General features: G+C 37.1%; 1 protein-coding gene across 1 annotated transcript; it reads right to left on the bottom strand.

Moving 5' to 3' along the window:
- Window positions 1-1,195: 1,195 nt before the first annotated feature.
- On the bottom strand, window positions 1,196-14,255 carry tbx20 (T-box transcription factor 20). Its single transcript, XM_032559589.1, has 8 exons — window positions 13,753-14,255; window positions 12,724-12,961; window positions 11,687-11,851; window positions 10,820-10,928; window positions 9,107-9,265; window positions 7,736-7,812; window positions 4,128-4,240; window positions 1,196-2,959 (listed from the first exon to the last, which is right to left on the bottom strand). The coding sequence occupies exons 1-8, from the start codon at window positions 13,880-13,882 to the stop codon at window positions 2,631-2,633; spliced, it is 1,320 nt and encodes a 439-aa protein (XP_032415480.1). The 5' UTR covers window positions 13,883-14,255; the 3' UTR covers window positions 1,196-2,630.
- Window positions 14,256-14,920: the final 665 nt, after the last annotated feature.

Genomic DNA, 14,920 nt, shown 5'->3' on the forward strand with positions numbered 1-14,920 from the left:
CTAGCAGCTATACATCAAAATATCCTTAATCTGATGTTTTGCAGGTTTTTCTTTTAATTTCTTCAAATATTTAGGCCAAAAGGTGTTACTGTAGGATGTAATCACAAAGCCCAATATATTGTTTTCAGTGCCATTTATGTTTCCGAAACTTTCCTCATTGAAATGTTTTCAATAAGTTGACTTTTCAAAATACTCAATAGCATTTCTTCCCTAATTATTTTATTTTATTTTCATCTAGGAAAAAAAGAGAGAAAAAAAAACAGAAAATGTTTTGATTGTGATTCATATATATATATTTCTCATGGTTTACAAATAACTTTAAATGTGATACAGCACATTACAGATTCTTTCCACAGATCAAAATAAATATATTGCACTTAAAAATCAGTAAAACAAAAACTTATTGGGGTCAGATTATGCCAGACAAAACATTAAGAAAAAACAAAAAAGGTTATCTTCAATAAAAAAATCAAAACCCAAAGGTATACACTGGAAAAAAAAGTAAAACTCAGTTCAAGCTGGACATCAGATAAGGACGTCTTTGAAAAAGAAAGTCTTCTGCAAACCAAGAAGATCAAATCAAACGTTCATAATCGGCTTGTGGATGTGAAAAGGTTGCAGAGGTCATTGCATCCTGTTTGCAGCATTTGTTTGCCTGGCTCTTTTGAAACATTTCTGAATAATCTGATCTTCATGCAGTAACAAACTATTGTTAGAAGTGACACCTGTCATTATTTTCACAAAAAGCAGAAAACTAAATCAACATTGGTAACTGCTGTCACATCATTTCAGCCTTTTGCAAGTGGGAACAAAAACTTGCATGGACTAGAAATCTAAATATTCAGGAATATTTTGGTGTATTACCAGGACAGATTTGCAAATCTGGTCTCTCTGTTTGTTTGTTTGTTTTTTTAAATAAATGACCAAAACAGCGAGTTATATGTCAGCTCTTCATGCTTCCAAATTTCTCCTCTCCCTGTGCTTTTAAATCAGGACACAGAGTTATTACTTCAGGGTTTAAACGTTGAATCAACTCAACCTGCTGCATATCGCCTGCAGGTAGTTTTAGTTTACTACACCCCATCTGAAGGTTGCAGAGACCTTCACCAAATCTCTGTAAAGCTTGACCCAATTTAAACGATTAAATTTGGTCGTTTAGGTCTCTCCACTCTTAAATTGAGTCCATTTCTACCAGTTGATGTTGCTGTTTTTCTTCTCGTATGTTTTTATTATTACTTCTGACTGCTTGCCTGGAAGCAACTTTTAAATGTTTCCTCCTTAAGAAGACTAGGAACATTAAGATCAGATACAATTTACTTTTTTGATTTAATTCATTTGGCCTAGACTCTGAGCTCTGCAAGTGCACCGAAGGAGGATGAAATACGTTCTCATATTCTTTCTCAGCTCTGTTGTAGAGGAAGTTTTTGAAATAAGGTGTGAAATTCAGCTTTGTTGCCATCATTAATGATATTTTATGGTAATGGTGTGAAGTAGACATGAGCCGGACTGCGATTCTCGTGGTATGATGACCTATTACAATTTCACGGTATTTATGAAAAATTAAAAATGTAATTAGTGAAGCTATTTGCTTGTGTAGAGCCTGCAGTTTGCTGCCAAGTGGTTTAAAACAGCATTAACTTAGTAAGTGTGGTGGGTGACGCTTCATTTTTATTTCCTTTCTTGTAAGCATGGCTGAGATATATTGTAGCCATCCTTCAGCAAGCTGACCAGCAGTATGTAGCAACAGGTCAGAAAGGTCTAGTGCTGATTATCCTCCAAACAGTGGGAGAAAACTCAAACATCTGCACTTTCTCTGGAATCTACTTGAAATGATTTTGAACCATTTTGAATTGAAAACAAAAACAGTTTTGACAAATTGGTATCATCCTTTGCCAGATGATGTGTAATATGTCTAAAATACAATCCTTGGGGAAACAATAAGTTGCTGCACTCTATCTTTGATGATGCAGTCTGCTCTCACAGCCTCGGTTAAAGGCAGGTTGTAATACCTGCTGTGACCAGGCCTTTAAAACAAAAACATTTTGCTCTTTTACACGTGAAGTCCTTCATTCCATGTTAAAACATACAAAGTTAAGCAATGTGTGTGTCTACTGCAGTCAGCATGCGTTCTAGTATTCTTTTTTTTAATAATTTACAGTGAGAAACCTCTGAGTAAGTGGATCCCAGAGTGCGTTGTCGTTATTCTGAACTGTACATATGGCTGGCTCTCCTAACAGAGAGGAGCCAAGATGGCTGCTTGTTCCATCCAACCACCCTCTGTCATTTTTAGGAATCACACCTTGCTGCCATTTTAAAAACATTTAGAAACTGTACTTTGTATTCGAGGGCTGAAATAAAACATGCATGCACGTATTTTTGTCTTGCATTTGCTTTGTAATGAAGTTGTCAGTCTTTTCCTACATCGGAGCTGTTCTTAGGAGTCAGATCCTGAGAGAGGAGCACAGTCTGCCTCAGTTCAGCGTGCAGGTTCCTCTTCATGTCACCCCACTCACTGCAGGTGAATTATTTACAACCAGAGGGACAGGTGCAAGCCAGATGAAGAGTGATGAGGATTAATGGTCTGCCCCTTTCGAAGGTCAGACTGATTTCTGGCCCTCTGCTCTGTGAAGTCATACAAAGGGCGTCATGACTGTGGAGGAGTGGCGGAGTCCCTGGATGGCAGCGTATGGCCCCTGCTGGAAGTAGTGGTGGTAGCGGGGCATGTGGAAGGAAGGGAAGGACGGCCCGCTGCCCTGCATGGTTCCAGCCAGAGCGCTGGGCGTCAGTGGCATGCCTAGCCGGCTGTACGGGGGCAAGGATCCCTGGATGGGGTGGGGTAGGGAGGCGGTTCCGGTGCCTATGGCTGACAGGGTCTGAGGATGCTGGAAACCCGAGAAGCCTGAGGTGGTGGTAACCCAGGAGCTCAGGGAGAGGTTGTCTGAGGCCGTAAACGCTGATCCTGCAGGAGGAAAAGATGGAGGTAATCACTGGGCTGATCAGATTAGTTAGAGGTAAACTACTATGCTTCCTGGGACAGGTTAAAATCGGTTTATGAGCGAAACAAAACCTTTCACACTGAGGTGTTTTCTGGTCTCTTCTCACTTTAAACCCAAATAAGCTGCTGCTGAAAACTACCCCCAAACCCAACGTTTACACTTGCATGTGAAAACTGCAATCATAGAACAGTATGTCTTTGAAAAGCAGAAGTGTAGCCTGCCACACAACCAACTAGAATGCAGCAAGTGCATTCTGAATGATGAGTCAACAACAAAACACTTTCTTTTGTCTTTTCCAGTATTCACTGTACTGCACATGCAGTGATAAAACCATCTGACCAAACATTTTGCAGCTCAGCTTGGGTTGCTAGGTAACAGGGCTGGACTTGACTGGGATTGCATCTCCATAAAGCTTGCCTGCAGAGCAAAGCAGTAAGACTTCCTGGTAGATGGCTGAGTTGACTGTGGACTTCAGAAAGCAAAGTGAACCAGAACCAAGAGATGACATGAAATCCCATATCGCTACAGACCATGGAAACTAAATACTGAACTCAACTCAACTTGAAACCTGTGTTACTCCTCTCTTCCTCTTCTTTCCGAATGAAATGCAAACTTTACTTTCATCTGAAGAGAGGTCTGTGGACCACTGAGCAGTTGTCCAGTTCTTTTTCTCCTGATCTCAGGTAACATAGTTCTGGGACAAGAGATGTGATTTCTAGTCCATGCGATGGATTAGTCTGAGCGTCGAGGGTTTTAATGCACTGACTCTGGTCTCAGTCAACTCCCTTGAAGAATCTCCAAATTCTTGAAAAGATTTTGCTTGACAATCCGGTCGGGGCTACAGTGGTCCCTGTTGCTGGTGCATATTTTCCTTTCACACAATTTTCTATGAATATGCTGTAATATTTTCACAATATCCAAATTTTAAGAGTCATGGAATAGTTTTTTTTAATTATCTGTAAGCCATAATCATTAAAATAAAAATAAAATGTAATTCTTTAAAAAGATTTACAAAAATGCATCACTCTTATTATTATATCATTTTATGTAATATAAAATAATTACATATATCTATATGATTCACTCAGTGAATTGAGTTACTGAAAATAATGAACTTTTCAGAGTGCTCACCTCTGGTGTGTGTGGTGTGTCCGTCCTCGCTCAGGTTCTCCTCGTCGCCAGCGTAGGTTCTGATCGGCGATCGGGCGTACGAGTGCTTGTGGATCAGATTCTCAACACTTTCCCTGCAGCAAAAGCCAAAGAGAGAGCCCCAAAGTAAATCTCTTTGTTTCTTTCGTTTTATCATTGCACCAGCAGTGATGTGTAGCTTACACCCAGCGCTAGATTACTAAGTCAAAGAGTTGCACAGTAATATCTAGTTTTGCTTTCAGCACACACTGACCCTGGCTTTTTCTACATAAAATACATAAATGCAATGGGAAAGATTTTAATTCCCGCCACAATTGTATGATAAATTTTCCATGACAACCTTAAAAAGATAACAGGAGAGACGCATCATTTAGCAAAGTTTTCTTATCTGGTGGACTTTAACAGCGGTGACTTCTGAGTCAGTTTTGTCCTCTTTTTCTAATTTGGTCATAAAAAATTATAAAGACACTACATAAAACAAAATAAAAGTGGCATAAATGATCAAGAACACTCCCATATCCCACTGACCTCCCTTTTCCTACAGGACTTTTATCTTATTATATCAAGGATCAAATCAAATCTTTAATTAGAGTTGTCAACATATTGTAGTTTTGATAATGAATCATCAATCATCAGATGGAACTTCTGTTTTTATCCAAAATACAAAAACAAGCTTTTTTTGGTGTGATAAAAACATAAGCTAGCTATGACGGTGTGTCAGGGCTATTGCTGATAGACAAGAAGAAAAAACCAGGAGTAACTTTCTGCTAAGAAAAACACATACATTTTGAGATGTATGTGATCTCAAACTTTTTCTGAAGAAATTATGGACATTTCTGAGTTTTAAAAGTAAAAAAATGGCTAGAAAAAAATCTTAATTTCTGGGGGAAAATGTCAATGGTCCAAAATCTGCCAGTTTTAAACAATATTAAGGAAAGACTGACTTAAAATAAGTGCCTATGTCTTTCAGAAAAGTTATTTGCAAGTTAGTTTTGTCTTATTTCAAGTGTACTGACATTTTTTCACTAGAACCTAGAGCAAAAATACTAGTAAGATTTTGTGTTTTTTGCTGTGTATGAAAAAGCTCAACAGGTCTGAATATTTTTCCAATGAACTGTTTATGTGGCGTCACTCAGTGAAATAAGCTCTTGTGTTGCTGTGAGTGTGTTTAGGTTGTGTATTTACTTTGTTTTTCAGCTGGTGTGTGTGGATTCAGGCACATGTGTGTCATGTATGTGTTACCAGTCCCACAAACTGCATTAGCTCATTTGAGACTTGTCAGGGAGCACTTCTAAACCGCAGTGACAGATATTGTTGGGGGAGGCGATGTGTGTTCATGTGTGTGCATCATCAGACCAATGCGTCCACATTAGCAGCGTCCCGCCTCAGCCCCACCCCTCTGGAGCCCAAAACCCTCCAATTAGGTTAGGAAAGTGCAATATCTGTCAGCAGAGGAGTACAAATGTGTGTGTTTTTATCAGTGTTGGGCCCCCGCGGCGCAGAAGCCAAAGCAAACTCCCACAGTGCATGGCAAGGGGGGGGGACAGGGGAGGAGGAGCATGCTGGTTTCAATCAGTCACTGCAGCCAATTGAATTACAGTGTGTTTTAGTGCAGTGGCCGACTCCAGACTAATGTGATTTCTGCAGCTCCCGAAGACCAATTGATCAGGTCTAATTCACAGCCCTCACAAAGAGAAAGACGGAGAAGTACAAGGGGGAGGAAGGGTCGTCTGGATGCGTTCGGCGGTCTCTGTTTGGGATCTTTGATTGAGGGAAATGGGCAGATGGCTTGATTTTGTCAGCTGATTTTGGCCACAGTGCCGGAATCGGGAATTACGAGAAGTTTGTGTTTTGGCTGCGTCTGCTGAAATCTGCAGAGGCACGGCAGTTCTTAGTCTCTGCGTCTGAAACTCACATTCTTGGAATTCTGTGCATTATATTGTTGGGATGAAAACTAAAGTAAGGGAAAAGGAAAAGTAGCAGAGGAAGATAACAAGATGCAGAGGGAAATGTGAAGATGGACAAAACAATGTTTTGGCTAAAAAAGCCTTTCGTTGGCACAAGCTTAAAGAATGTAGAAATTTGAGTTGAAAAACAGATGAAAAGTTTATTTTAAAAAGTGACCTATATTAACTCACCGTATGTTTCTCATTTTAACAGTGACGTATCAACTTTATGCAGACAATGCAGTAATGTGCTCTGGTGAGCAAGTTGCTGCTGCCCTATTTGTTTAGTAAATGACCCAGTGCTTCATTTAAAATGAACTATTACTTGATTTTATAAATACATTTTTCAGGTATTTTTAAATTAATAACTTTAACAAGCAACACATTTAAAGTTAGCAGTTGAATTTCTAAGGCACCAAAACTCACATTTGTCTGTGATTGATGTAAATTATATCTAACAAATACGTTTTAAAAATTTTCAGCTACATGCCACACTAAGCAGCTTTACTATAATTGTGATCTTTGCTCATTTCAGAAGAATGTGGATAAGTGGTCCCTTCAATAGCAAAGTCAACATACAATCAAATGATTAACCTCATCAATAAAAAGCATCATTGTCGTTGCTTCTTATCTGTAATTTAACTTATCCATAATTTACTGGCATCATTGTCATGCATTAGAAAAGATAAGTTATTGATATTTCAATGTTTAATTGATTTCTTTTGGTTTTCTTATGTTTAATCTTTAAAAAATTAAAATGTCTGCAGTAGAGAGCCTCTGTGGTTTCATTCAAAGGCAGAAGAGTCACTAAGAGATCTGTTAACGTTTAGCCAGCCAACATTCGCATTTGAAAGAAGATTGCACCCAATTTTAACACTTTACACACTTTTAATTAGCTCAAACTTTTCTTATTTGTGTAAATCCACTTGTGTACATTTCCACGTGATGCAGACCTTTTTTTTATTGATGATATGGTTTTACTGTGCTTGTACTGTACAAGCTTTTTTATTTTTACAAATCCAGCCACGGACTTTAGCTTTGAATTATTAAATTGCCATATTTCTTTTAAGGAAACCATTATATGCACTCTATGTCCACTACGTTTAGCTGCATTGTTTCTGGTAAATATGCATATAAGTCATATAAAAATTCTTTGTTTCATTTAATTTTATTATATGACTCAAGCTAAAAAGAAAAAGGTAAAAAAAAAAATTAAAAAGCGACCCATCTGTCAAAGCAGGTCATTACAAGCTATAAGGAAAGAGGGACGAAGATCTTAACAATGAGGAAAAGACAGGAGAAAAAATTCACAAATGGCAAAAGGAGAATAGAGCGGTTACAATTATGAAAAAGAAATGGAAAACAAACCAGAATAAATAAATCACTGAGTAAGAAGAACAAAAATCCTCAACAATGACGTGAACATGGATTAGGGGAAAAAGTGAAAAACATGGTATAAACTCAGATGATCAGCATGAAAAAACACTAGAGGAAAGGGACACTTTAAATATTTAGACAAAGAGTGAAGTGAAGGAACACAGTAAAGAGAAAGATGTAAAAGAAACAAGAAAAATCCTGATGAATAAAATCTTGTGTGTCTTATCAGAGGCCAACAAACAGTTCTGGGCCCAGAATCCCCTGTACCTCTCCATGTCCGTCAGCCGCGACGAATCCCTGAAACCTTTGGCGAACGGGTTGCTGTCGATCTTCAGCTTGGTTATCTGGGAAAAACACACACCAGCAGAAAACAAGTTAGACACGTCTCACTGGTTTCTCTTCTCTGCTCCAAAAACTTTTTTTTCATTCTTTTGTGAAGGATCAAATCAATTCTTCTTTAATTAAAGTGAATTAAGTAGGTAATTTTGTGTCTAAACTTAATTCTTTTATTGCCACATTATCAAATCTAGACTCAATATTTGGTAGCAATTTCTAAAAATCAATGACTGGCATGTCTTCTTACTGTAAAATAAGTTATTCTTTAACTTAGAAATAAGTTTAATGAACACAATTCTTTGTAAAAAGAAAAATACTAATAAAAAATAAAAGTCACTTGTCCTGGTTTCTATTTTATAAAACCTTTCTACAATATATAGCATATAATTAAAACCTTTTTTACTCAGAATAATGTTAGTTTTATTCATAAAATTAAGAATATTTTACAAAAAACTCTTTAATAAAATAAAAAAAACTGTAGATTATAGAAACATTGAAATATTGAGTTCAGGATAATCTGCAAGGCGCAAGGACGGCAAAAAATAAGACACAATGAAAAGCAAGTTTTTATACTGCAAACAACAGGATAAACTCAAATTGATGAATTCTTTTAAAGTATGCTCCCATACTTTATTGTGGTTCCAAATATCATTTTCACTTGATAAATTGATGAGACACAAATCTTAAGTCTGGTAATGTTGAGAACAAGTACCCCGAACTGCTCACCAGGGGGCGCCACAAATAAAAGTCTTTCACTGCCAACAGATATGAACACAAGACAATCACACACACACTCACACTTGAGGATGATTTAGCGAGACAAATTAACCTAACAGTCTCGTTTTTGGACTGTGGGAGGAATCTGGAGTACCCAGAGAGAACCCATGCATGTTCATGGAACATGCAAACTCCTTGCAGAGAAATTCCAGGTTGGGATTCAAACTCAGGACCTTCATGCTGCATGGGGCTGTAAGACTTTAATGATTCTTCCAAAAAAAAATAGATGTTTCAGGACACAAAGTTGGCAACTTCTCAATATTTTGTTTGTGTGTTTGATGTCCGTCATCCACCTTCATTGTGACTTTGTGTATCACATAATGTTGAGATTACAACATAGTAATAAATATCGATTTATAATTATCACTTTAAAATTGCCACCCTCTGGTTCAGATCACACGTTTGATCTCAGTTTATACATAACTCCTGTCCTGATAAGGTTTCTGTGATGAACTCAAATGCTTCTGAACAGATAAAAGACGACAAGCAGAGACACAAAGTCGTGATTTGACTTAATTTACTCACCAGCTGGTTCTGATAGGCCGTGACGGCGGTGAAGACCGTCTCAACGAACACGAAGGTGCGAAACTCCTCCGATTTGAGGTTGAGCAACGAAGCGGTGTGGTCCTTCTTCTTAATGATGTGAACTCGTGGCTGGTACTTGTGCATAGAGTTCAGGATGATCTACAAAGAGAGGAAAAATAAGATACAATGAAAAGAAGGTTTTTCATACTGCAAACAACAGAATAAACTCAAAAATGTATAAATTATTTTCTTATTTTGCATCAGAGAGGTTGGAGTTGACTGTTCTCCTTGACATGGCCTATCAGTCAGCCTCACATGTTGGACCCACCGGACATTACCCTTCGTTACTGTTTACACTGTAAATCACTCCCACCAACACTAACTGGACGACCTCCAGGTCCTCAACAGATGCAGGGCAGCCTTCTGTGCTAATTTGTTGTTGTTCCTCAGGACAACAGACAAACTGAAAGTCTTTAGTCTCTTAATACTTATACATGTATAAAGACATAATAAAGAAAAATGACAAAGGAATAAAACTACAGCTCAGCATAAACCCAGTAATAACATGATTAAAACATGAGTGCTCTCATTGCCTGACATCACGTAAGAAGATGATTTCAGAAATTAAAACAAAACCCAGTAAAGATGCTGGTTAATTTGTGTTTATTCTCAGTTTTCTTTCAATTTGAATTAAAGTTTCCCGAACAGAGGAAATTTGAACCTTTGACAAAGAGGCACGCTATGGTTTCTTAAAACATTATCTGTGGTCAGTAGAGTGTTGGATAAAATTGTCAAATTAAGTGTTTGCAAACTCTACTGTTCACAGACCCATATTTATCCTCATAAAACTCATTCACATATTTCCAACCTAATGACAAACATGTATTTCTGGTATTTTTAGGCCCATTCTGCTATTTAGAGCAACTATTCCACTGAAACTCAAATCCTGCATTTATTATTATATATTTATTCTGAAATATTGACTGGTTCTTTATCACTTTTTATCAGATTTAGATTTATTAGGAGTCTTTGAGCAAGGTCCAGAGACGTACTGAAGGCTCTGGAGCTGTAGACTCCTGGCCTATCTGGTAAAATAAGAAAAAAATATAATATGAAGACAAAGAATGGAAAGGAGAAACTCAAAAGAGGTGGGCAGAGAAAAATAATAATAATTTTTTTCTCAGCCTGCAAATCAGATCTTATTTATCCACTAATTCAGGCCATAATTTCAAAAAGTCAACAAAAAAGCAAAACACTGAAATCTCATCAAAAGGAATAAATGAAATAATCATATCAGCTACAGATCACATCGTTACAAAAATACAGCTTAGCGTATTTAAAATTAATTAACAAAATGAATTGTTGCATGGATTTAATTTGCGCTGCCATCAATGTCTTAAACCTGGTAGATTTATTATTTATTTTACTTTAAGGTTTTTAATCATTAATATATAAATATTAAGACAGCATGATCAAATAAAACGGAGTAAAAAATATATTTTTCTGTTTTTGTTGGACATGAATGACTCCGTGAGGGTTTATGCATTGACTTCCTTGTTTTAGTTGTTCATTCTAGGAACTATTTGCATGGTTTTGTCTGCCGGGTAAGACCTGTAAGACCGGTAAGGCTGTGTTTGCTATTTTAATTATTTTTACGGCTCCATAAAAACCTATTTGTTGTCATTTTCGGAGAAAAATAAAAGTTGCTCTCACATGTCCGTGCTGGTCCAGCTCGTTGTTCGTCAGTTTGACCTTCTCGAAGGAAACCATCTGCTTCATCAGCTGCTCTCCGGTGAACGGAGAGTCCGGGTGGACGTACAACCTGCCGGAGGAGAGCGCGACATCTCACTTCTGATTGGCCGAGAGGCATTCGAAGCGCAGCCGCCACGACCAATCAACGCGCGGATCTTGATTGACTCTTAATTGGCACTTAGGAAACATTTCGTCGTAAAACTTCTGACTAAATCCTGTCATTTCTTCGAGCGTGGAGAAAGAAAGTAGTTTTTAAAGGATATAATGCTTAGTTTTTCTTGAAAATTTGCCGAATTTGATTTATTATATCACGATTACCGCCGTTTATGCTCATCATTCTTTATTTTCAGGTGTGCACTAACTAGGAAAATATTGACTTTTTTTCCAGAAAGAACTGACTGTGTCCAGAGCCTGAAATAATTTATATAACTCTGTAATTACATGTTAATTACATGAAAAAATGGATGGCTGAATGGTCGTCTATTTTTTCGATAAAGGTGGAAGATCAATAAGTGCTATTGGTCTTCTGAACAAATAATAGATAAGCACCGAAAGTATGGTTGTTGCATGGAGACTACACATATAATCGTCCTTGATGCATAAAAAATAAAACACAAAAATACAACAACTTTAATTTGTTTATATACTTTATACTTTATATACTTTTATATACTTCAATTCGCCTCTAAGGCTAACTTAAATAATATTTGTTTAAATCTTTACATCTTCACCAATTTTAAAGAGCTAGAAACGTGACTTCATTTTGCGAGTTATTCGAAAAATCATCCTGAAGACTCCTGGACAGATGGAGCGTGTTGGGGTCTTTACCTGGCGGGCAGAGGGGGGTCGGCTTTGCCGGCCACCAACCAGGAGGAACGGTGATAGGCGTAGCGGTACCGCTTGTTGTCCACCGGAACAATATCCATCAGCACGATGTACTTGGAATCCTGGTCCACTCCGGAAAAAGAGACCCGGATGGTAGGAAACATCCGCCTGTATGTGACATATTATTATTTTTATTCTTATTTTTATTATTTATTTATTGGGGGGAAAAAAGCTAACAACAGATCAAGAAAAAACCCCGCTTTGCAATATAAAATATTATTTTAAACTAAATAATATACAAAATTAATATTACATGAGTTTTTTTTTTATTTTTTATTCTGACTTAGTCACAAGTAACAGTATAATGCTGGCGGAAGTAAAATTAAAAAAAAAATATTGAACATACTGACCAGAAAAGACAATAGCCAATAAGATAGAACACGACGCAGAAGGGAGCAACAAGTAAAAACCAAAGTAAAACAAAGTCTGGACAAACAGCAGTGAGAGAACTGAAATCTGATTTTTGAAAGACTGAAAAAATTACAACCAAATCTTATGTTACCATCAAATTATGAGAACTATGTTAGATTAAGGCGAAACATTCCAATTGTGAAATAATAATATTGCCATTTAGTGACATTTTCTCGTTTGTATTATGTTACATTTAAAGAAGTTGCATATGCGCCGAGTAAAAATCCCTTCAGTTGCATCATGAATTATGTAGAAAATTCAGGACGTTTTTCCTCCAAATACAACATAATTGGAGACAGCACTTTTATTGTTAATTAAATATTTTGCATTGGGTCACACACTAAACCTGCGTGAGACCCAATAAAATGGCAATTGATGATAACATGGAAGCGATGTTGTTGTGCATTTTATTCCTCCGCAGTCTCAGAAAAAAATCGAGCTTCGCATGCATTTTTGTCTTTATATAAAAACAAACATTGATGTCATTATTCTACTTTTCCTCATTTTATTTTGTATTCCGTGATATTTGATGTGATCGGAGTGATTACAGAGCAGCGCGTCCGGTTTACCTTCCAGACTTGGTGATGATCATTTCAGTGCCGAGCTCGTGGAATTTGTCCCACAGCTCTTTGGTCTCCAGGCTGCACGAGATTTTGGCCATCTCCTCGCTGGGGATGCCGGGATTGGTGGGGATGAGGGGCTCCGTGCACACCGTGGGCGCGCTCCCGCTGAAGTCCCCGTGCCCGTCCAGGGACGACAGGTCAGCCAGAGCCTGCTGGTTGCAGGAGGATTTCTCCACAAATTGTTCTGGTTTTATCAGAAACGTGGATGCGTAAACATAAAAGAGAAATGGAGAGTAACATTGAGGATCGTTCTGATATTATTTTAAAATTATTTTGTAAGAACAAGAGATACAAACCATTCTAAAATGATGAAAATATCAATAATACGACTTTTTAAACTTAAATATACTCCAAAAATAAAACCGTGTACAATCTACAGAATTAAAACAAATAAACGAACAAATAGAAAAACGTAATCCTTCATGTAATTTACATTTTATATCACAGTTTGAACAGAAATTGGAAAATCATATAAATTTATATTATATTATATTATATTATATTATATTATATTATATTATATTATATTATATTATATTATATTATATTATATTATATTATAATAAATAAGTCCACTAAGAACAAAAAATAAATGAACAAAAACCGGATTTCTGTGAAAACTACACATCACTTTTAGGAAAAAAATATCCCTACTTACACATTTTCATCTTGAAAATTCCGAAGACCTCCTTTGTCGCACAAAATTATATAATAATGTATTTAATGCCCGTGTATTTTCAGAAAATAAAATTATTATTTTATACTTTCCATCAGTAAATATCGGCGCCTTGGATAAACAGGAGTGCTTAAAAGCTTAAGGTAGTTGATTGTAATTACAGGTTTCGTCACAAAAAAATAAAAGCACCAACTTTTCTCACATTTTGGTGCTTCATTGTATAAAATCTTACACTGTAATTATTTTTTCTTCAACAAACAACTTTTCAAACAATAAAGCTGGATTTCTTCCTCTCTTACCCAGAGGTTTGATAGTGTTCTCCTCCGCCTCCTTGTCCTTGCTGGACTTTCCGCTGGACATCAGGGCGGCTATGGAGAAAGCATTGGCCCGGGATGAGAGCTGCGGCTTTGGGGATGACGTGTACTCCATGTCGGTGTGTCAAAAGGCAAAAATATTCCCCTCTAAAAAAATAAAAGCAGAAAACCTCCAGAAATACCGGCCGCTTTTGGCTCCAAGCGGCAGAAGGAAGTAAAGATTGAGGAAATTACGCGCAGTTTCTTCCAGATCTCAGGACTTTCTTGCGCACAGAGTTTACAGGCGCAAACAGGTTAACAATCGGCACTCAAAAAGACAGGAAAAAGGTTTTATTGCTGCCGATGTGGTCTGGCTGGATTCATGGTGAAGGAAGAACGCACTTCTGACTCTTGGGGGTTGTCAGACCTGAGGCCGGCGGCTCTTTGGGACGCTTCAGTCTGCTCCGGTCCAGCCTTCCCTTATTATTCCAGCTTGCCCTCCAATCGCTGCCTCTGGCTCCACGTCACGCTCCCACTGTCTCACAGCGGCCCTGAAAGCGAGCAGCCAATTAAATCACCTGCTACTGCCAGGCTTTCTCTTTTTTTTTTCAAGCCAAAGACAGACAGGGCGGCAGAGACAGAGAAGAGAGGGAGATTGGAAGTAATAATGTGAGAATTTTATGACTGCAGAGGCTGATGACAGATTGAAATGACTAATATATGCAGGAAAAATCCTTTGATGTCTTGCAAAATAAAAGAAAGTCTGTATTAACCTTTCCTTAGATTTTCTTTACTCTCGGTTCTTTTAGATATCAAGTCAGACTGTTGAGTGAAAGTTACCAAAGAAGAAACTGAAATTGAATTGTAGAATAAAAATCTCACTCTTGTTAAATGATTTGAATATTTTTTTCTTATTATTTCTTGTAAATTTTAAGACATTTAAGGGTACATTTAAGATCATTTGTGCAACTGTACTGCACACATTTTAAATTTATTTGAAAACATTGTGATGATTTGACTGATGAATTTAGCTAAAAGTTTCAGAAAAAATACTTCTGATACACATTTGGGCACATACTTATCAAACATATCATAACAAGATTGTTTTTACATGCTTTTGCACGAAAATTTTGACTTAGCATAATAAATAAGAAAAATAAAATATTTTTGGCAG

This window comes from Xiphophorus hellerii, chromosome 3 (genome assembly GCF_003331165.1).
Source record: "Xiphophorus hellerii strain 12219 chromosome 3, Xiphophorus_hellerii-4.1, whole genome shotgun sequence".
NCBI lineage: Eukaryota > Metazoa > Chordata > Actinopteri > Cyprinodontiformes > Poeciliidae > Xiphophorus > Xiphophorus hellerii.